Source organism: Malurus melanocephalus, unplaced genomic scaffold (assembly GCF_030028575.1).
Source record: "Malurus melanocephalus ecotype Western Australia unplaced genomic scaffold, MMel_1.1 scaffold_113, whole genome shotgun sequence".
Lineage (NCBI taxonomy): Eukaryota > Metazoa > Chordata > Aves > Passeriformes > Maluridae > Malurus > Malurus melanocephalus.
This window is the reverse complement of record NW_026623345.1, coordinates 1,652,301-1,675,037: the sequence shown is the minus strand read 5'-3', so window position 1 is coordinate 1,675,037 and position 22,737 is coordinate 1,652,301. Positions and strand designations below refer to the sequence as shown.

Genomic DNA, 22,737 nt, shown 5'->3' with positions numbered 1-22,737 from the left:
CGGCGGGGCGGGGCGGGGCGGGAGGCTGCCGGGGGCTGGTCCCGCCGGGTTTCCGGGACTGGGGCGGTATGGAGCCATCGCCGGCGGGGATGGCCGAGCGGGGCTGCCGCTTCCGCGCCAGCGGTACGGACGGGGCTGCCTCCCTCCATCCCTCCCTCCAGACCCCGGCGAGCCCGGCACGAAGAGCTGCGGGGACCCTCCGTGTCCGGAGCAGCAGGGCTCCCGGGCTGGGACAGGGAAGGGGTGGAGCTGAGGGCAGCAAGCGGGGTGCAGAGCCTGTTGCTTGTCCCTTGAGGGACGCGGTGGGTGCGGTGCGAGTGCCCCCTTCGCGGGGGGATCTGCGCCTGAGGCCCGCTGCTCTCCCTCCCCTCAGAGCACCAGCACATTCGCTACAACCCGCTGCGGGACGACTGGGTGCTCGTATCGGCACACCGGGTGAAGCGCCCTTGGCAGGGGCAGCTGGAGAAGCCGCCCCCCGAGGATGTGCCCCGCTGGGACCCCAAGAACCCCCTGTGCCCCGGGGCCACCCGGGCCAACGGCGAGGTATCTTTAGGGACACCGGGGCCCGGGTTCCCTCTGCCGTCCCCTCCTGCCCTCATCCCGTCTCTCGCCCCGGCAGGTGAACCCCCAGTACGAGGGAACTTTCGTCTTCCCCAATGACTTCCCTGCGCTGCAGCCGGACGCTCCAGAGCCTGGTAACTTTGGGGAGCAGAATAGGCTGCCGGGTACCCCCAGACTCGGGTCCTGGGGGGGCTGYAGGATGGCCTGGAGAGGCATGGGTGCTGGCTCAGCACCTTCTCCTTGCCCACTCTCTGTCCTTCCCCAGATGACAGTGATCACCCCTTGTTTCGAGCTGCCCCAGCCCGGGGTGTGTGGTAAGTACCTCCATGGCTCCAGCGGGTTTGGGTCACTATTTGTCAAGAACCTGTGGAATAATGGTGGACTGGACCTGCTCCCCTCATGAGGTGCCTATTCTGTACATATCTGCTCAATTTTGAGGTCATTCTGGGGACTTTATCGCTGTCTCTTGTTCCACTGCACCCATCAAGGCTGTGGGAGTCAATGGAGACACCTGCAGCCACAGCTATGTGTGTTTCCTCCACAGCAAGGTGATGTGCTTCCACCCCTGGTCGGACCTGACRCTGCCCCTCATGTCCCTGCCAGAGATTCGGGCTGTCATCGATGCGTGGGCAGAGCTGGCGACTGATCTGGGTGCTTCCTACCCCTGGGTGCAGGTGTGAGGCTGCTGGGGGCTGGTTTTCTGTGGGTGAAGGTGGGAYGCCAGTGCCAGGTACTCTGGCAGCACCTGGATTTGTGACCCACCTTACCTGTGTGTGGGTCTCCTGTCCCTGCCTTGTGCCCTGCTGAGCCTTTCCATGTGGGTGTGAGGCTCTGTTCTGCTGTGGGTTCTCCTCTGCTGTGCTGGGGACACAACGACAGCCTGCAGTGGGGACCCTGTGKCTGGGACCTGCTGGCTGCACCTCTTCCTCCTCTTGTAGATCTTCGAGAACAAGGGAGCCATGATGGGCTGCTCCAACCCTCACCCCCACTGCCAGGTGAGGCTGTCCCTCCTGTGACCTGGCCAAACTACAAGTCCCTGTGGGTAACCCTSCAAAACAAGCCCCGGGGGCATATGTGAATGGCCATGCTCCTGCCCTTGTTCCTAAGCTTTTTGCAGTGATTACCCCCGTGCCTGCCCTGTCACCGCCCCTCCTGGGGACTGCCACATGCCAGACTCTCCACCTGGTGGCAGCAGGGACCCGCGGATGGGCAGCGTGGCTCGGTGTAATGCTGCATGTGAGGGGTTCGAGTACCCCAGTCCTGTAYCCCAATGTCCCTCCCAGGTGTGGGCCAGCAGCTTCCTCCCAAATGAGGCGTGCCTGGAGGACCGCACGCAGCGCCAGCACCTGAGCCAGCACGGCGTGCCCATGCTGCTGGAGTATGCTGAGCAGGAGGCTCACCGAAAGGTGAGGACACCGTGGTTGTTGTCTGTATCCCCTCCCCAGGAGCTGGTTGTATGCCAAGGTGGGCTCCCCAACCCCCAGGAGCTGGGCCCAGGAGTGCCCTGGGGTGCTGGGACTGTGTCTGTCCCCATCAAGCTCCATGTATAACAACCCCCTGYAGCACTGCAGGCTGGGCACAGTGGCTGGACAGTGGCCAGGCAGAAAGGGTCCTGAGGATGCTGTTCAACAGCTGACTGAACGTGAGCCAGCAGTGTGCCCACCTGCTCAAGAAGGGCAGTGGCATCCTGGCCTGGACAGGGARTAGTATGGCCAGCAGGAACAGGRAAGTCWTTCTTCCMCTGCACTCAGCACTGGTGGGGCCACGCCTTAAATACTGTGAGCAGTTCTSGGTCCCTCGATTTAGGMTTGATGTTGAGATGTTTGAACACGTCCAGAGAAGGGCAACAAGGCTAGAACACAAGCCCTATGAAGAGCAGCTGAAGGAACTGGGGTTGTTTAGCCTGGAAAATRGGAGGCTGAGGGGAGCAACTCCCTGAAAGAAGATTGTGGCCAGGTGGGGTTGGTCTGTTCTCCCAGACAGCCAGTGACAGGGCAAGAGGACACAGTCTTGAGCTGTGCCAGCACGAGTTTAGGCTAGACATTAGGAAAGAATTCTTCACAGAAAAWGCAATTGGACATTGGAATGGGCTGCCCAGGGAGGTGGTGGAGTCACCATGCCTGGAAGTGTTTAAAGGAAGACTGGATGTTGCACTCTGTGCCATGGTTTAGTTGATAAKGTGGTGTTAGGTCATAGGTTGGACTTGATGATCTCAAAGGTCTTTTCCAACCYTGTTAATGCTGTGATTCTGTGACCTGCAGGAGCGGCTGGTGGTAGAGAATGCGGACTGGCTGGTTGTGGTGCCATATTGGGCTACCTGGCCCTACCAGACCCTGCTCCTGCCCCGCCGCCATGTGTGCCGCCTCCAGGACCTCAGCGGCAGTGAGAGGGACAGTGAGTGGCTCTGAGCCTTGTATCCCATCCCTTGTTTTTTGGGCTTGACCTTAGGAGGCAGCTGTGCTAGTTCTGGAGGGCTTATGTCCTTGGGGTGGGGGCTGAGGAGGGGGAATAGCTCCGCTGTTTTGTTATGATAAGAGCTTGGTGTCTGAGCACAGCCAGCACTGATGGTGGGACTGGTGTCCATTTGGGGTGGTGAAGCGCGTGGTGCTCCCTGCTTTTGGAGGGTGCTTCTCCTGCTGCATTGCTCAGGCTCCCTGCAGGAGTGTGGAGGCATGGGAATTACCAAGTGCATCCCTCCTGCCTGTCACTGATGTCCACCCYGGGCGAGGTGCTGAGGGTGACCCCACTGCTGGCCAACTCAGGGTGCAAATCCCTGTTGCTTTTCTGCAGGCCTGGCCTCCATCATGCAGAGGCTGCTCATCAAGTACGACAATCTCTTCGAAGTCTCCTTCCCCTACTCCATGGGCTGGCACGGTGAGTGGCGTGWCTCCACAATCCTCTCATGCACATCCCCGTCCCTTCCCTGTGGCTCATGAGGTGCCTCTATCCCCGGCAGGAGCCCCCACAGGCCCCTACCTGGAGGAGGACTGCAAGCACTGGCAGCTCCATGCCCACTACTACCCACCGCTGCTGCGCTCGGCCACYGTCCGCAAGTTTATGGTGGGGTACGAGATGCTGGCGCAGGCGCAGAGGGACCTCACTCCAGAGCAGGTGAGTGCAGCTCAGGGGCGTTGGAGGAGCCAGGGGACTGTATGCCAGGGCTGTCCCTGGGAACAGCTCCTGGATGTCCCTTGTGCTGTGCCCTGCAGGCAGCRGAGCGCCTGAGGAGCCTCCCTGAGGTGCACTACAAGAAGAGGGCAGAGGAGCCGTGATGGGGAGCAGTGGAGTATTCCAATCCTTGGATGTGAGTGTGAGGAGGGATCTTATCACTCTCCACAACTATCTGGCAGGAGGTCATAGACAGGTRTTGGGGGGTTGGTCTTTTCTCCTAGGTAACTAATGACAGGACAAGCAGGAACAGCCTAAAGCAGTGCTAGGGCAGGTTTATAGTGGATATTGGGGAATATTTCTTCACCGAAAGGGTGGTCAGGCATTGGAACAGGCTGCCCAGGGAAGCGGTGAAATCACATGCCTGGAAGTATTAAAAAAATGTGTAGATGTAGCACAAGGCTTAGTGGTGGCCTTGACAGTGCTGKGCTGATAAGTTTTAGATTCTATCATTCTGTGTGCTCAGTAAGGCTAGGAGTCACCTGGGGGTGGTGCAACTGAGGTCTGGGAGTTCATGTCACTTGTGAGCCCTCTGTACTCACAGATTCTCCTGAACTTTGTCACAGCTTGGCTGGTTTTTGGGACTGGTTTTGCCTGTTCAGGTACTCAAGGCCTAATCCTGTGGCATCCTCGTGTAGGTGGTGTTGTTCCTTGTCTCTTTCACCATCCCAGGCTCTGTCTTCAGCCTCCACGGCATGCTCCTGCCACCACTCAAGGRCTTGCCCTCCTTACCAGTCCAGTCTCGCTGGTGAGACTGCGAGTTCCTCTGCCCCATGGAGGGCACAACTCCCCCGGACAATAAAACCTGGAAGCTAAGTGCCTCTACCTGTGCTCTCRTGGCTCTCGGCCCTAGGTGGGAGGTTTGGGGTCTCTGGTGAGGACCCCCCAGCTGCTGGTGAGGGATAACACTGAGGGCTCAGGGGATGTGCATGCAGCCCAACACCTCTTGCTCCTGTCCCTGCCTCTGCTTTTGCTCCTCTTCCTCCCTGGGGGGAGCTCTGAGTCTGTCTCTGAGTGCTGCAGTCTTGTGGAGGAGTGAGAAACAGGGAGGAGGAATGGATGCAGCCCAGGGCTTAGCCAGCTCTTGGGAGAGGGCTGAGTCCTGGCAAACTTGCTGCATGGTGGCTGCTGGCTGAGGTGCTCAGCCCTGGAGCTGTTCTCTCCATGCTCTCTGGCTTGGACTGCTGGTCTACAGCCCTGTGCTGCCTGCTGCATGTAGCCAGGAGCTGGTTCATCACTGACCCAGAGGCTGCCAGGGAGTCCAGCTCTCTTCCAGGTGCTGCTGTCCCCTTCCCTGTGTCCTCCCACGGTGTGGGATAATGGCAGCCCGGTTCCTGGGCTGAGCAAGGGGATGCTGCATTCACTTGTCTGTGCTCTGCTCCCTCTCAGCCCTTCACCCTGGAAAGCCCTGGGGCTGTGAGGGGTCATGGACAGTGATGCCACCACAGTTGATGTGGGGGGATGCCAAGCACTGTCTGCCCTCACATCTCCATAAACAGTTTTTATTTGTCACTAATGAGCTGTTCTCACAACTCTCTAATGAGACCCCTCTCCTTGTCAGGTCTACGAGTGAGCTCCTGGGGTCTAGAAATTTCTTTCAAAGAGAGARATGCTCTCCTCCTCCCTCCAAGACAACAGTTTGTGGGGATGGCTCTGTTCCCTGTGCCCCATCTGTGCGCTCCTCTCCCATCCCGATTCATGGGGCTGGGACAGATGGAAGGGCCTCCTGGCCTGAGTGATGCTCAGAGCCACTGGCCGTGATGCTGGATGTCCTCCCACATGCTGGTCCTATCTTTCTGCCCCATTGCCTCATCCCAGAGCCCACAAACTTCCCCTCCCCTGACTTCAGGACTCCCAGCTGCTCCAGGGCTGTGGGGAGGAGCTGATGGCTGACCTTGAGTTTGGAGCCGTGCTCGTACACAGCCTSACCAGGACATCGGGATTGCCCAGCTGGGAGTCTGGCCTCTACCAAACTGATTTCTGCCCTGCTGGGACCGGCRGAATCCGTTTGGTCTCTGCCGCCGTCCCGATCGCAGCCCTTCCCATTGCAAGAAGCGCCTTCACTGCATCCTGCGAACTTCCCCGCTTATTCTCCAGGGTCCTGGGATAAACGGCAACAAATTGCCTTAAGTGTGGCAATCCAGCTCGGGGTAATTAGACGCCGAACCGGTTGTAACGAAGCTAGTCATCTCCCTGCAYGCACAGTTAGCTCTGATTTAATGGCCCGGCGGCTCCCAGCCCGGGCTGCCGCGCCTCGGCCCGCGGCCGTAAATGAAACTCGCAGTTAAGTCAAGCGGTATTAAACTTTACAGTCGCCGTCTTTAAAAACGGGACTCTCTCCGATAAATCAGGGCAAGTGGGATTGTAAATATCGAGGCAGGATCCATATTGCTTAATTAAACAGCTCCTAATGAACAGCCTGTTTGTTGTGTTGTGATTTAGGATGGAGGCTGGGGAGGCAGCGTGTGCTGAGGAGTGGTGGTGYCCATGCTGGTGTGCCCTCTGCTGCAGGTACCACCTGTTCAAGTTTACCTCCTGCAAAAAAAATCTCAGAGATATCCTGAGAATTAGTTGGTTTTTTTTAAATTAAAACAGAATCCTGCCCTAAAAATTGAAACAGGGTGAAAGCCGCAGTTAGAGAAGGAGCAGGGCATACAGCCAGGTGTGACGGCTYGAGCCTGGTTATACTGAGCTTTGTGCTTCTCCACAACAGATCTAGCCTTCTCTTGCCCTCACATTTTCAGGTTGTGCACGGGGTTATGAAAGGCTGGAAGGGAGCAAAGAGCCTTTGCCATGACACAGGGAGGCGTCAGGGTGGTGCAAATGGAGCTGCTGGGGGATGGAAAGGCATTACGATTCATAGGAGCCATTGCTGGTGTGCTGTAAAGCCCCAAAGCCTTTTTATATTTTGGTAGTTGCAGACCAGTTGTAATTAAAAAGTGATTTATTGCAGGGAGATTAAAAAAGGCTAGCTTGTGAGGGATGGGGGAGTGGAGGGTCTACGTGTGTGTTGGTACCCAGCTGTTGCTCTTGACCTGGGAACTTCAAAGGGAAACTGAGGCCCACTGGGATTCCCTGTAAGGATGTTTCATGATGCCACTGTATTTCTGCAGGGGAGCTGTTGCAAATMGTGGGAAAAGTATCTCTGTGGCTGGGCCACCCTTGTCCTGAGTCTCCATTTCTCAGCATCAGGGCACAYAGGTCCTCTGCCCTGAGCTGCTCTGGTAGACTGAACAGGGCAGGTGAGGGGSGGAGTGAGAGGACCTGAAGCATGGAATTAAAGAATTAAAATTTGTCGGGGTCCCACAGAGGTGTTTGCACCCTCTGGGATGCATTAATGGGTCTGTGAGGGGTTAGGAAAGGGACAGAGTGCTGGTGCGATGGGCTGGTATGTCCTGTGCTCTGCAAGGAGCAAGGAATATGCCCAGTGGGGGATCCAGAGATGCAGAGATGCTTGAGAGGGTATGGTCAGGAATTTATTTTAATTTCTATCCCATTTTCTGATGCTACTGAAAGAAATGTGTCAATCTGCTGAGGCATGTGGCTTCCCCTRAGCTGCTTTTTCTCTACTGAAACGAGCCAATGTGCTCACCGGGGCTGTGGCAGTGGCCTTGTCCATCATCGTGTCTGTCCTGTGTGTTTGGGATACCCCAGCTCTGCTGGCTCTGAGACTGACTCCTTCTGTGGCCACGGGTGAGCCCTGGGATGCTGCTCTGGGATATTGCCCTGGTGCACATTTGGCAGGAGCACATCACTGTAGAGGGGAACTGCTKGGGGCACCTTCATCACCTTTGGTGGAGTGTCCATGACCTTGGCATCTGCCAAGGGCTGCAGAGCTGCAGGCAACCTGCAGATCCTGACTCTCCCATCCTGCCCACCCCTCTTTGTCTTTTCCCTGCCTTCCAGTRCAGGTGAGACAATAAATATTGAGCTAGGGAAGTTAATGTGTGACCAGTGCGTTTTAATCGGAAAGAAGTTACGAGTCGAGGCTTGCTGGCTCCTACCTTACTGCAGCTTTACTGTCCTTTYTGATACCAGGTTAATGGCTGTCATTTCATTCCAGTTTTACTGTTGGTTTTGCCCTTATTGTTGAATTTCTCCTTGTCTGCTGCTGCCTGTGGCTGAGTGCAATAAGAAAGAAATAAGTARATTGTTAGAGGAGAAGAGAGGAAGAATGAAATGAAGGAAGAAATGGAGGAAGGGAGAGAGAAAGGAAGGAGAGGAGGGTGGGAAACAGGGAGGGAGAGAAGGCTAAATCCCTCCYATTTTTATTTTAAAGGCATCATCAGGCACTTACCATGAAAACAGTTAATAAATTTAGGTAGATGCTAATCACTCTGGTGTTCTGAAGAAGGCAGGCTTCATGCAGTGGGGAGATTCTGTGTGCCAGGGTAATGGAAGTCAAAACTCAGACCCCTTTTAGATCTTGCCTTTGCTGGACATGCAAGACCAGCTGGGGCAGTAAKCAGCACCCAGTTTCCCTTGGACCACGTGCTGCATCTCCCCTGGGTTTGGCAGCTGCCTTGAACAGGGACTTTCCAAAGGGTTCAGACCAGCAGGAAACAATTTGGGAGGTGGCTTGCCCATGTTTCAGACWGCTGGTGTTTTTTCCTCTGCTGATGGACACTGAGTCCTTCCTGCAAGGCATTTTCAGAGCCTTTGGGGACCATGAGTTGTGGGACGGCTGCTGGTCCCAGGTGGACGCAGTGGGAGGGTCTGGGTGCTGCCTAGCAAGCTTTGCATGGATTTTAGGATGGCAGCCCTGAGGGTGGAGTTTAGTTGGTTAATCAATCTGATAATGCAGGTAATTAAACACTGTCACACAGCATCCGTGTGGTTACTAAGAACTGGTTTCTCCCAGGCCCCTCCCCAAATTTCCTGTATGCCTGGTGTCGGGGAGATACCTTGGGGCTCAGCTCTTGKCAATGGGGACCTGTCTTGCGGTTTGAACCTTTCCCATCCTGGGACCCTATCCCAGAGTCAGTGGCCTCTGTTTAGAGCAAGAGAAACAACATGAGGATCAGGATTCCAGCTGGATTTAACCCAAACAAAACTGTCTGGGGMGGGAGAAGGAGCAGGTATGGGTGGGAGAGCAGGAGACTGGTCTGGGATAGGGGCAGCCAAAATGTTTGACCACAGAAGGGATTTATCTGCCAACAGTGGGGATGCTGGGAGGAGTCTGGAGCCCTTACAGCACCCAAGGTGTGGCACGGCTGAGACTGGGCATCCCGGCTGTGCCTGGCACACCCCTGCTGCTGGAGCCAGCTGTGAGAGCTCACAAGCATCTGTGCCTGCCCTGTGGGGAGGGATCCCCCTTCATCCTGATGTTCCAGAGAAGAAATCTCTACACGTTTGCTAATTATCCTGAGTGATGCTGAGAAGTCTGCTACAAAGCCCCAGGAGCAGCGAGATGTTGCAATGCCAGGATGGATCCAGGGTGGAGAATCATCCCCTGGGTGTGCCTGGGCATAAGGTGACTCCTGGCAGAAACAGTGCCCTTGGGAGAGTAGAGGAAGTGGAGAGATACTAATTAGATGCTAATAAAAAAGTAATTAGTAGGTTTCCAGCTTTCCTGGTGCCCCTGGGCTCACTTGCCGAGCTCCAAGCCAAAAAGGTGGTTTGCGTCCCACGGGATCTGGCTGGAGCAGGGATGAACCAGCTGCTGCTCCCCACACATGCTGACAGGCTTGACCACAACAAAATGTCCTCATAAATTGCCCTCATGAAATGAAACTCGCCAAATAAAAGCCAAAAGTCCATTTGCAGCCTGTTTGCTTTTAGCGATTAATCCCTTGCTTATTTTGTCTCTATCCCCACATTTGTCTCTATCTCAGGGCAGCTCCTCCACTCCCTCAGGGCTTTGTGCTTGGGTGGAGTCACAGAACTCCCAGGCTGCYTGTGCTGTCCCTRTKGCTGCCTGTGCTGTCCCTGTGGAAAAGGCACCGCCCCACCTYGTGCCTCAGTTTCCCYATGGCTCAAACAGGATCAATTGCACAGAGGCCAGGCTCCCTCCTCTGACCAGGCAGCTGCAGCCCCCATGRCAGCCCTGCAGATGCCTCTGGGYTTTAACAGGATCCTTGGGACACCCTCAGTGTGTGACACCTTTGCAGTGCTTCTGGCTTGGGTGGATCCACCCCATCTGGCACAGGTCTTGCAGATATGATGAACACAGATTTCCAGCTCTGGGGCTGGCTGCTGCCCCAAAACAAAGCTGTGCAACAAACCCCTGTGTTGGTGCACCCTAACTGCTGGCTTAATATTTAATTTATACGATAAAAAAATATTTAGCTTTAATTTAATTTTTAAAATTAAATATTTAATTCTCACACGGGCAAAAAACAGAATGAGAGCGAAGCCAGGATGGGTCCCCAGGATGCCAGCTTGCTTTTTAACCCTTCCCGTCCTGCTTTCAAATTCCTCTTGGGATCAGAGATGCTCAAAAAGCATTTGTCTGGTTCCAGCTGCTTCCAATATGCTTCAGTAGCAGCAGGACCTTGCTCCAGCACAGCCTGTCAGGTTACCTCAGAAGTAGCAGATCCATTGGCACAGGAGAAAAGGAATGACCCCCAGCCTCTGCTGGGGTCTAAAATTCCCTCCGCCCTGGAAAGGACTAGCCGACACATCAGGAACTTGGAATGATTATGATAAAACCTGTGGGACACCAAGGGCATCACTATGATTTGTGCTGTCTAAATGTTAATCAGAATAATAATGCCTATTGAGACAGCTGTTTTAAAAGGCTGTGATGTCGGAGTAAAAATTCCAATAAAACTCTATTAGCCCTTCCTCGTTACACTAATGGTGCCTGCTGCTAAAAGCCCCCTGCTATAGACACCCGTATTAATGGGCTTATTACAGGAAATAAAATCTGAGGCTGAACATTACAGTGAAGCCTGATTAATTCAGCAAGGTAATCTTTTTTTTCTTCCCCCTCCTCTCTGCCTGTTCTTTTTCTCCCCCTCTTTATTTAATGAATGTACTTCTTGAACTGCCAACTTTTGAGCTTTTCATGGAGTTTGGGGATGATTTTAAACTGATCTCGTTCACAAAGAGATGAATCTTTGTGCCAGCCCCTGGTGCAAATGGGGGGGAAGGCTTCTCAAATATCTCCATCAAACCATGGGAAGAGGAAAAGCAGCCAGGCTAGGAATGAAGAGGTTAGAGATGGGGAACAAAGGATATTCCCTGGATATCCACTGGCAAGGTGGTTGGTGGGCTGAAACAGCCCACTGCTYGTCACAAGGCAGGTGCATGTGACACTGGCCAGTGTGAGGCTGCTGGGGGCAAGCAGCAGCTGCCCTTAGCTGCTCCTTCCCATCCTTTCTCATCCTGATTTTTCCTCTTTTGCTGCCTCCTCTGTCCCTGCAGGAAGGTCTGCCTGGGTCTGAGGTTCGCAGGTGCCATCCCAAACCCAGTGTGGTACCAGTCACCTGGTGAGGCTGGCACCCTGGGCTCGTGCTGAGAGGCAGAAACACTCTGACAGACACACCACTGTTCATTCAGGCTATAAATAACTCCCATAAAAATCCTCTTCTTAGCCTTTTGTGTTCAGCCAAACCCTGCCAATGGGAAAGGAGACGGCATCTATTTTATGGGCGGCTGGAAACCGGCTTTGCATTTTTCTGGCTCACGTAATCCCACAGGTACCCTCGTTTCTTTTCTTTTTTTAAGAGACTTCTGATTCACATTCCTCCAAGCCAGGTTTAATTATGGCTTCAGTTCCTGCTGCCCAGGGAGGGGAAGGGAAGAGGGCAGCTCTACTGGCCTGTGCAAGGACAGGGGACCTGGGGCAAGAAGGAGGAAGGGAAAGGGGAAAGTGGGAGGGGAGGGAGGAAAGAGAGGAGAGAAAGCAGGGAGGAGCAGACAGGCTGCAAAGAGGGAAGGAAGAGGCAAAGCAAAAAAAGGAAGGAAAGTGGAGCCCAGGTCTGTGCACATCCTGGGAAGCCCAGGAGGGTGTCCCAGTCCCAGATTGAGTAATGACTGCATTTACCGTCCTGTTTTGATTAACCACAGCAAGAAGCTGTGAACAATGTGAGCTTTTGGAATCATGTAGACATAGTGGGTGATGGGCTATCGAAGTCTGGCATTCCTTGATCCTAATCCCACACGGATGTATTGCAGTCATAGATGGGGCAAACACACTACAGGCTGGTAACGATTTAATTATGATGTAGGGGAGTTGAATTGCACTGGAAAGAAGATGGTGGCATTGTACAGATCCTGCCAAACAGGGGTCTGCAGAGGGGCTGGAATTGAGGGATCCTCATTCCTCTGGRGATCTATGGCCTCCTTCCCCTGGGAAATGGGGTGATCTTGGTCTGGGGATGGCTGGTGATTTTTTCCCCTGCCTTCCCTGTGCTTGGCATCCCTGTCAAGGCAAATACCCCATTAACAGCAGGGATCTCTTTCCCTCATACAATAACACAGCCAATGCTCACTTACTCACATGTGTACCCTAAAAAAAAAAAAAAGATTCCTTCAACATCATTAGTTCCTCAGATCCTGATGGATAGCTTCTTGCTGTGATCTCCTCACCGTCACAACCTCATCAGTGCCATCTGKCACTGAAGGTGAGGATCAGCATGGGAAATCCTGTGATGAGGGAGAACACTCTGGGGAGTGGGAAGAGGGCAGAAAAACATACAGAAGGAAGGAAAAAAACAAAGATGAAGAAATCAATTTAGTTACAATAAAGCCTCTTACTGTATTAACTGCTAATCCACAAATACACAAACACACAGAGGGAGTCCTTGGAATAAAGGCATTTAATTAAGCTATTTGCTTGAAGCTGGCTCTGAAAAGTCTGGCACGATGGAGGAACAGGCACAGCAGGACCCTTGTGGGAGATGCTTGCCAGGACCAGTGATGACCTTCCCCCTTGGTTCAAGGCCAAGGAGCGGTGCTGTCCCCTCCATGGGGACATGGCTCACCCTCCCAGCACATCTGGATCTCCCTGGGCTCCTCTTTGCTSGGGGAGAATATCTCCTGGCCCCCCGTGGATGGTGAGGAGTTGACTCTTCGTGATGTTTYCCATCCAGCTGGGGTGTGAACTGTTGGCATCACAGGGCCATTTGCTCTTTCCTTCTCTCCTTTTCCTTGAAGGGAGGGAGCCTCAGTCAGCAGGGTTATAACTCTTCTCTCCTTCCATTTGATCTGCCAGCGGGCTCAGCAGGGGGAAGACCCTGTCTCGGCAGGCTGCCCATGAGATAAAAGGCAGAGGGGGCCAAGCCAAGACATTTTTTCCACTGTTCCCCCCACCCCCTCGCCCCTTCCTCCATCCCCCCAGTTTTTTTGGCAAAGGACGAAACAGTGAAATGAGCATACTCCTTTCAAAGCCCTTCTTCTTTCAATATTGAAGCGGGCCTGGATCCCCTTCTGGATGCCTGATTGCTGGCATTCCCGCTCCCCATGCAGCCTAAACTGTAACAGCTGAGGGCTGGGGATGCTGTCAGGGGACTGTGAGCACGTGTGGGGAGGCTGCGAGGGAAACACCAGCCCCCTGCTTCCCATCCCACTATTGGGGCTGTGCTGCATCCCATAGACACCTGTCCCCTTGCGGGTCCCTCGGCCCCATTGCCAYCTGACATGTCACAAGCTATGGGCTCTCTGCTCCTGGCAAGCTCATGAGGTGTAAGATGTTTGGCAATGTCACCGTGTCTTGCAAAGCCAGCGCTGGGATGGGTCATGGGAACAGCTCCACTGTCCTGGGATTCTTGTTAAGGCTTGGGAATCCTGTCCTGCCCCGGACTGGGATGAAAGCCACCACAGGGAACCTGGCAGAATGCAGCACAACTCCCACTTGCTGTGTTGGACGCAGCAGAGTGTTTCATTTTAACTTTTTCCAGAGGTTTTCTTTTGATTTTTACCGTTTTCTTTTTTTTCTTTTTTTTTTTTTTGAAGGAGATAATGATCTTGCGTTTCCAAATGAAATCATTTGGCACCTGGGTGGGGTGAGGGAGAAAAGATTTATTTTTCATTTAAAGCTGTTGTAACATGATAGTTAAAATGTTGCATATCCTTCCTCCCCCCCCCCCGCCCGAAGGTTTTTAGAAAGAGAAATTTGTTTGAAATGACCTTTTCTTAGGAAGTGTTTCATGAACTGGCATTTTCTGGATGAAAAAGCATTTCTACCAAAGTGCCTGGCCCTTCCCAAAAGAAAGGGCAGGAGCACAAGCACAGAGTCCATGTGAGCTGCAGAGAGAGAGCTTGCTTTTGGGATTTCTCCAGCAGTCTGGGGAGGATGCCTGGGGTGGTGTGGCAAATTCAGTGCCAGAACCTGCAACAGAAATGACCCAGGTGTGGGGACAGGTCTGGTGTGGGGACTGCTCTGGTGTGGGGACTCTCTGGGGCAGCTGGTGAGGGGAGTTCGGCGCTGCGAGACTGCAAGGAAGGGGAGGTAAGATGGGACAGCCCAGACCAACAGCACAGCCCTCCCCAGTTCCTCCTTGTCAGCCCTTTAGGATCTCTCATGCCTTTATCACACCCTGTGTAACTTTCCAAGGAGGGATGGAGAGCTGCTGGGTGTGATCCACAGTGTTTTTCCTGGGAGGGTCTCCCACTGGCACATTCCCCAGACCCAAATCCTGGCAGCAGAAACACAGKGTGCCTCTGCTCTGGCATGATCCTGCCTTACATCCAGGGCTGCAATGGGATTTTCAGCTCCAGCATCCCAGGGACTGAGCTGGACATCCCATGGGGCAGTGGCCAGACACCCTGCAGAGCTGCTGCCCCTAAACAGGGGCCCACATGGTCAATGCAGCCCACACCCTCTCCACTCCCRGGAGGGCTACACCTTCTCTTCTGCATCCCATGTGCACATGTGACGACTGGGAGCTGGGGATGCCCCAGGACTCGCTCTCTTGGAGGTTGTTCCCCTTCTTTAATCCCATTTGGATGTCCTCGTTTGCTGCTTTCCTGCACATCTCGTGGGGCATGTCGATTCGCTATCGCTCTGGTTTATTAATCAGAGTGTCAGGCAGGGGCAGATCAAATGGCTTACAAGAGCCTAAGTACGTTACAGCAACGCTATTATCTCTCTCCACTAAAATTCGTAATCTCCATGAAAAATTAGAGCAAGCTGCTCTGACAAGCCCCGTTCTCCATATGCCCCAYGAGCAGGACCCTAATTATTTTACCTTTCTTTAACTCTTTATTAATCCCATCCTCCACCAGGTGCCTGTTATTTTGCTTGGGATTCATGCATTAACAAAAGAGATTGGCTTCACACACGCTTTTAAAACCCTGGTGCTCGCAGACTGCCGGTGTGAGACTGCTCYACTTGCATTGAGATGCCTGCCAGAGAGGCAGGCGGCTGCTTTTGCGGGGTCCCGCACGCTTTTTGGGGTGGCTTTGCCTGTAGGGTGGCAGCGTCTGAGGCTCCTTCCCGCGGTTCCCAGCAGGTGGTGGTGATGTATAAGTAGTTCCTCACAGCCTTTTCTTATCGGAGGATTTTAATGTTTTATTCAGCTGCAGGTTGACGTTATCCATCTCTTGSGTTTCCAGTGGGGGCTCACCACATAATAAGACTTCCTTTTCGTATTTCCAGGCTGGACACAGGCAGGGTTTGGTTCTTGTCCCCCTTTTTGTGCTCTCCAGGCTGTGCCATGTGCAAACTTTTATACGGAAGGAAAACAAGAAAAACCTCTTTTCACTCTGCAAGCCTAGTTGACACAATCTTTCCACTCTTTGACTGCATTTAATATCTTTTATTTCACCTCTTTCAGCACTTTACAATAGGACCAAACAAATATAATGTCTGTAATAATTCCTGTTTTGAAGGGATGGTGTCTGGAGGGAGAGAAATGATCAGCCTGGGATTAGAATGATGCTGTGGGTGTACCTGGGCAGAGAGAAACACGGTGGACTGGGAAGCTGGGGTGCTCTTGTCCACCCTGTGAAGGTGAGAAGCARTGCCAGGGTGGTCACCCAGTGCCTTCCAGGTGGCTATTGGGCCAGCTCTTGTCTTCTGGGGAAGGTAGTGTGGCAGATCCTCGGCAAATTCACAAGTTCTCCCAAGAGCTGCAGCCACGCAGAACCAGAGRAGCATGCTGGGACTGGAAGAGGAGAAATCAGGAATTTGCCTACAAAAATCTTTGACCAGAGCAGCTAGAGGAGGGACAGAGGGGAGCAGAGGGCATGCAGGCTGGTTGTGCTGGGCTGGAGCCTTTCTGGTTGTTGGTGAAGGACTGGGACTGTGAGAGCTGGGTCCAGCTCRGCATTTCTGGGTTTGCAGCCCCATTTCATCCCAGGGATGCACCCCATGGCACCCTCAGTACAGAACAGCTGAGGGGCACAATGTTCCATCTCACTGCCCTTCARAATGGAAATACACAGGTACCAAGGGAATTTTTAGTTCTAGGAGCCACCTACTTCCTTAGAGAGGCCAGAGATGTCCTCAAATTCTCCATCCTGAATGACTGACCCTGATGCCACCACTTTGCATGGGAAGTAACTGGTTCCTCCTTGCTTTTTACTCCCTGCCACATTTATGTCCAGGTGTTTAACTCTGATCTTGGATTGATTTAAACTTATCCATTTCTTCTGTGAGAAGGGCCTCTGAGATGATGAAAAATTGACATGGTGTAATAGCAGAGAAATGTCTCTAGATCTGCAGCCAATCTCTCTCGCAGCATAGAAATGAAGCCCTCCAAACACTACAGAACATCTGAGCAAATTCAATAGTTTCTCATTTTTATATAGGTATATATATGTGTATGTACATGTGCACAGCTCCATAATACTCATATTAATATTCTCCACCCATTTCATTGCAGCATCTGGCCATCAGAAATGCAGCTCCTAATGCCGTGGGCTAATGGGATATGTTTTTATTTGTCCTTGTTATAAAATAGGTACCTCCGTATTAACTTTGCAGGGCATTATATTGATGTAGGGCAGTAAACTTTATGGCAGATTTCACAACCCTGTTAAGTGCATCATCTTAGGCTGTAATATCTCTCTGGGAAGACAAGTGAAASCCTTGCCAGCAATAGATGCCTGGGAAGGTGGTGTGGAGCTGSAGGAGGAGAAGCGGTGCTGGTACCTGCGGGATCCTGGGGTGTGCAGGAGGCTCTCCAGATCCCAGGGAATGGGGTTTGCCTGCTGTGCTTTGGCTGCTCACAAAGTCTCTGTGAGTGAGCAGAGTCTGTGCCAGCAGCGATCACATCCTACAGGGTCCTGGTTGGCTGCTCCRGGGGCTGTTTGCTCTCCCGTCCCTCCTCCTTTCACATCCCCAGTAAATCTGGCACTATGCACGCCGTGGCCGCTGGTCACAGATAAATGCTTAGCTTAAATCCTGCTTGAATTCYCTTGGCTTATCTGCTAAATGGGATCTCGGTTATAAATAGAGTCCTGCAGACATGAAGGCCTATTTGGGCAGGGGCTTGTTTGGCCAAGAGTTTTACACAAGTTAGAGCAAATTGCTGGGGAGAAGCTGAGAGATAATAACAAGGAAAATGATATTAAACTGGCTTCTCTGCTTCCTCCTTATCCCTGAGCTGTTAGCAACTCACCAGGAGAGTACAACTCTCAAGCAGACAAGGCATCATGGGTCTCCACAACTCCAGTCCAGCAATTGCAGCTGTGAAATGCTGTCTCAAAGCCAGGAAAAGGAGAGAAAGTTGTCCTCATGTGTGTCCCCAAGGCTGCCCTCAAAGAGGGATGGATCTGTGCAGGGTGAAGATGAGCTCTGTGCCCATTGCGGTGCAGAAGCTGCAGAGATGCTGGCCCTACTCTCCCAGCTCTTGGTGGCTGGCTGCCATCTCTGTCAGCTAATTGGGATGCTGATAATTATTAGTGTTTCATGATTTAATTTTCTCCTCATTACAGTCTCTGCCTCAGCCTTACTGGCGCTGAGCAGATCTCTACAAAAGACCGTAGGAGACAGAGGGGGTGACCCACACYCTTGCAGGACGCTGGTGAAACCAGATCAGATGCAAACTGTGCCTGGGGGGGACCAGGTCAAAACCCCACAGCTTTGGGACCCAGTGAAGACCAGTCTGGATAAAGGGTTAGGAAGGCTGGGCCTGCAACAAGTCAGAAGAATCCTAATTCTTCTGAAAGGTTCTGGGGGATGAGCTGAGCACCTGCAAAAGGCAACCATCTGGGAGGGGTATGTGAAGGAGAAAAACTTTGCTGGTGCATGTGTCAAGCATTGCACAGCAACTCAGAGTGTCACAGGTGAAAAACAGCAAACAAATTAATTTACTTGGATTTGCATAGGATAAATGTGGTGTGGGGAAATCCATCTGCTGAACAGGATGGTTGGTCAGTGTCGGGTGGTGATGGGAGTGTCCATCACAAGGATTCTTGCTGTTGTGTCTTCAGCTGGGCCAGGAAACTCAGCCAAATTCTGTTATCTCACTCAGTTCTTACAGCCTAGTCAGCCTCGATCCTACCTGAGCCCCCAGAGCATGAATAATTCAGTACCCTGACACCTCAAGTACATGCGAAACATCTCTTGAATCCCTTAACTGCATACAGAGGACAATCCTACATGACCATTCCTACTGATGACCTACAGACCTCTTGTCTCAGCGCGGGGAGGTCACTGCTGGGGCAGGGATGCTTTCAGACTTTCCTCCCAGGGTGGAGATCATCCCTTTCTGCTACACAGATAGGGCAGGAACCTCTGAAATTCCCACCTGGAAGGCTCCTGTAAGAATTAGTCACGAAGTTACCATGAGGGTGTTTTAGGGTAGGCAGCCAGTATGAGTTTTAGGGACCTCTTCCATCCTTTAGCTTGCAAAACTTTTAAATTTCTTTCCCTTTCTGGTGACCAAACCCCAGCAGGGAAGAGTCAGGTTTTCTTGGAGTCYTGGATCTTTGGAGTGCTGCAGGGAAAGGACATTTGAACAGACATTGCTGGCTGGAATTCGGCACCAAGACCCTTCCAGTGCACAATCCAGGACTCGGTTGCCAGATCAGCTTTGGTTTGGGTCAGATTTTCCCCAAGACCAGAGAGATGGGTGGGAGAGGGGACTGGTGACAGTAATTTCTGTCTGGGTCAGTGCAAGCAAAGATTGATGCCAGCACCACCTGGCACAAGGCTTGAACCAGGAGCATGGTGTGATACAAACGGGAAAAGAGAGAAGCAGCTTGACAGAGGGCAATTTGGGTAAAACAGTATCAGGAGTGTCAAAATAGATTTGTYTCCAATATAGAAAACACCTCCCCAGGGAGCATGAGGGAGACTTAGGAGTTGTTAGTTTTGGACGAGAGAGGCAGCGAATTTGATCTGCGAACAAAGGGGAACTGGCAAAGCTGATGGCTTTTGCTCTGATTGCTTTGCTTCCTCTGTGCTGGGCTATGTATTTTTTTCCTTTTTCTTTTTTTTTTTTCTTTATCCTTTAATTTTTTTTCCCCTTTTAATTTATTGAAATGCTCTGGATCTCAATTCACTTTCTTTGCTCTTTGCTTCTTATTGCTTTGGCTGAAACTTTAAATCCCCAGTATGGCTGGGATCAGGGCAAGAATAAAAATATCCCATGGAAAAACAAACCAGCTCAAGTACACAAAAACAAGCTGCAGCATTTCTGATGTTCAGTTTTGGTAGCAGAGGCTGGGTGTCTCTTGGGAGCAGGGCAGAGATATGGGGTGGAGGGCTGTTGCCAATCCCTGCACAGCGGGGCGTCCAAAGTGATCTGGTGGGCTGCACTCTGACTCCCAAGRATCAGGGTCTCTGCTAAAATCATCTGCCTGACTTGAAGGGCAGGATAAAGGAGAAATCTTCCTGCCAAGGGATGAGGCTGGAGGCTTTTCCTGAAGCTAAGAAAGTGCCAAGAAGGAAGCCTTGCCTTGTGAAATATCCTCCGAGAGCTGAAGGGACATTGAGATGTGGCTGCCAAACCTCCTCCCTGCCTGATCTTGTTTTTTTCAGAAACGAAAATCCTTTTTCACAGGGGGAAACTGAGGCCTAGGGCAATGATGTGGTATCAGTAGGTGGGGAAGGCTTGGAGCAGCACCCCACATTCCTGGGCATCAGCTGTTTTCCCTSTGTGCAGACAGATTGTGTAGTCAATGTGTCACATTACTCCCCTTTCATCAGCCTGAAATTACCATTTGTAAAAAGGGGAAAGAAATCCAAATCTTCAAGAAGCCATTCAGGCTGTTATCTGAGGCTTGTTTCTTTTTTTGTTGGTTTAGGGGTTTTTTTGGTTGGCTTTTTTTTTTTTTTCTTTTTTATTTTAAATCAAAGGAACAGATGTTTCTTTTTGATATTAAATGGGCTGCAGGGCTGGATCTTGCTCTTGCTTCCAGCACTGTCTGGAGTGAAGCAGCAGCCCCTCCAGTGGGGAGAAGTGTTTCTCTGCTGTGCCTGACCACTGGAAATTTTGGGAAAGTGGCTTTCTACTCTGTGGCACCTTGCTATTGATGATATTAACAACATGGATTTACAGCCTGCCTGCTGTGGCATGGCTCTGGGAATATTTCTGCTTCTTAATTGCTGTTGTGGCAGAGCAGGCTTAGTCTTGCTGCAGCCTCCTCATGTGCCTTGGGCTCAGCTTCTCTTCCAGTGGCTTTTTTCCAGCACCTTCCGTGGCTGCCACTCAGAGAGACCCAGGGTGGACCACTGCAGCTCACCTCATGAATTTCCTGGGGGAAAAAAAACATTTCCCTGTGGGATCCCACAGCCCTGCTCAACCTTAACCTTTCTGTCAGTGCTGGCAGGTTCAGACCAACCTCCTGCAGCACTTTGTGTGCAGGGATTGTTTTGGAAGTTGTTTTTCTGCTGCAGTTGGGCTCTTGTCACCTGTCCTGACCCTTCTTGCATTTCCAAAATTTCTCAAAAGGAATGGTGAGTAACTCTTTGCCCTGACAGTGACCTTGAAGCAAGGGRCCAGGGGCTTGTGTTGAGATGAATAAACCTCCTGCACACCCTGCATGGCTGTGGTCTGCTGTCAGGGTCTGATTCTGGCAGCTGTGATCTCTGGTCTGTGCCACAGCTGGATTTAGCTCCTGGTAAACAAGYGGGGAAAGATGGGGCTGGAATGATGTGGAAGGTTGGTTCCTCGCGGCTAAAGTTTGTCATTGCTGTCCCCAAAACAGGTGGCTGCTCTTCAGATCATAATACATAGTGGCATCTGCTCGCAGGGCATTCGAGTTGAGACCAAGGAAGGAGCTCAGCAATGCGCAGCTGGACCTCACCATCATCATCCTCATCATCGCATTGGCAATGGGGCTCAGCAAGGCCAGGARCTGCAGCACATGAACACATGGAGGGAACAATTCCTCAGGACTCCCTGCTCTGAAAAGAGGGTAGATAATCCCCAGAAATGCCTCTCAGGGGTGTCTGCTGCATTTCTACCAGTTTTAACACCTGATCTGAAAGAGAAGAGCCCTAATTTGAGAGAGATGTGCTGGCCTGGAAAGYGCATGAGCTCTATTCCTGGCCACACTAAACAATGGTCTCCGTGCCTCCAGCACCACAAATGTCCTGACAAAGCCCAGGCTGCTCTGTGAGGATGGTGGCCACTTTTAAGAAAAGGTTATGGACTCCCTGATCAATAGCTGAAGACTCTCACTGCTCCACATTAGGGCTGAGGTATGGGAACTGTGGCTGGTTAGGAACAGAACAGAGCTCTGGACTGCATCAGAAGCATCTAAGATGTCAGATTGTCTTTAATCATGAAAATACAAAAGCAAGAATCTAGTCTGACTGCTTGGCTGTGCTGAAATAATAGCTCATTTAGAAGGTGGAATTTAAGCCTGAAAGCTAACATTTTGGTGTGTATTTATAACAGGCAGGCACAGGGAACCTATCTACACTGCATTTAATTTCTTTCACGAGCTCCTTTGATCCAGGCATTACTGTCCAGGCAAAACTGGCACAAGTTCCATCGCAGGCATGACCAACCATGCTGCTGTGAGCTGCCCAGCACTGGAACTGAGAGTGGATTCATTTTAATTGAGTGTTTGGGCTAGCTATACCAGCCAGAAATCTTGCTTCAGCTTGTCACCATGAGCTCATTACCTCCAAAAATCCAAAGCCTTGCCTGCCTCACAGAGATGGAAAAATGGGGCACTTGCCAGGTGGCTGCAGCAGGTCTCAGCCTACAGCGTGTTGGGTGATGTACAGGACGATGCTGGGACTGTGGGGGACACTCAGCCTGACTGGGATGGAGCCAGGGAGGCATTTGTGCAGGCTCTTGAATGCCCATGGGATGTCGGGAATGAAATCCCTGGAGAGAAGGGGATGGATTCTGGATTCCCAGCATGTTATCGCTCTGTCTGCCCTAGGGCAAGCAGGAGGGCCCTGAGCCCTGGGGAAATCTGGCATCCCTTTCCTCTGAAGGCTGGGAGATAGATGGCTGCTGGAGTCACTGGTCCTGCTCCAAACTCCTCCTGCAGTGGCCCACTGTTAAAGGGCATTCTGAGCACATCARAGCCAAGCTGGGTCACAGGAAAGACAAACCCACTTTTCCAGTAGCCCATGCCTAGCACATGCCCAGTAAAGCCTCCTCCCTCTCCCAAATAATATTTCAGCCTATCACAAGCTCTGGGATTGCTGGATTGTGGTAAATTCAGCTGCTGACCACCCCTTGTACTCAGAGGCAGTGAAGGATATATTTATTTCCCCTGCACCTTCTCCATTCCTTCTCCTGGCTGTACACAATCACATTTCCAGTGTCCCACCTGACCATTTCCTGCTGGTACAGAAGCATTCCCARGCCTTGGATTGTCTCCATTTGGGGATCTGGGAGAGCAGAAACATGCACCTTATGCATGTGTGCAGGTTTACGTTGTGACAGGATGATGTTGATTTTTTTTTTTTTGCTGTTGTTTCCTAACAACTGGTACCACTCTCGAGCAGCAGCACCCAGCTCATGGCAGCGCTCCARACAGTTTATTTCCGTGGTGTAAATCAACCTTGTATCTCGTTTGTCATCTTGTTGATAAGCAGTTTTGGCAGGTCTTTTGGCGGCTTTTAGAAATCAGGTTCCCCAAAACACGTGGTGCTGGTAGAAGGTGTCACCTCAGTGTCTACACCCTCCCCTGATTCACTCCTGC

General features: G+C 52.0%; 1 protein-coding gene across 8 annotated transcripts; it reads left to right on the top strand.

Annotated features, from left to right (window-relative positions):
* The first annotated feature begins 24 nt into the window (after positions 1-24).
* GALT (galactose-1-phosphate uridylyltransferase) lies at positions 25-21,390 on the top strand. Of its 8 annotated transcripts, none has more exons than XM_057369622.1 (12): positions 25-123; positions 374-543; positions 620-695; positions 827-875; positions 1,106-1,235; positions 1,500-1,556; positions 1,845-1,967; positions 2,823-2,955; positions 3,352-3,435; positions 3,518-3,672; positions 3,771-3,865; positions 20,776-20,837. In XM_057369622.1, exons 1-11 carry the CDS (start codon positions 69-71, stop codon positions 3,831-3,833), a joined length of 1,095 nt encoding a protein of 364 aa, XP_057225605.1. In that variant the 5' UTR covers positions 25-68; the 3' UTR covers positions 3,834-3,865; positions 20,776-20,837. The 8 variants fall into 8 exon arrangements, with proteins under 8 accessions (XP_057225605.1, XP_057225606.1, XP_057225603.1 ...); XM_057369623.1 differs by lacking the exon at positions 20,776-20,837 and adding an exon at positions 8,890-9,487; XM_057369620.1 differs by lacking the exon at positions 20,776-20,837 and adding an exon at positions 5,291-6,266.
* Positions 21,391-22,737: the final 1,347 nt, after the last annotated feature.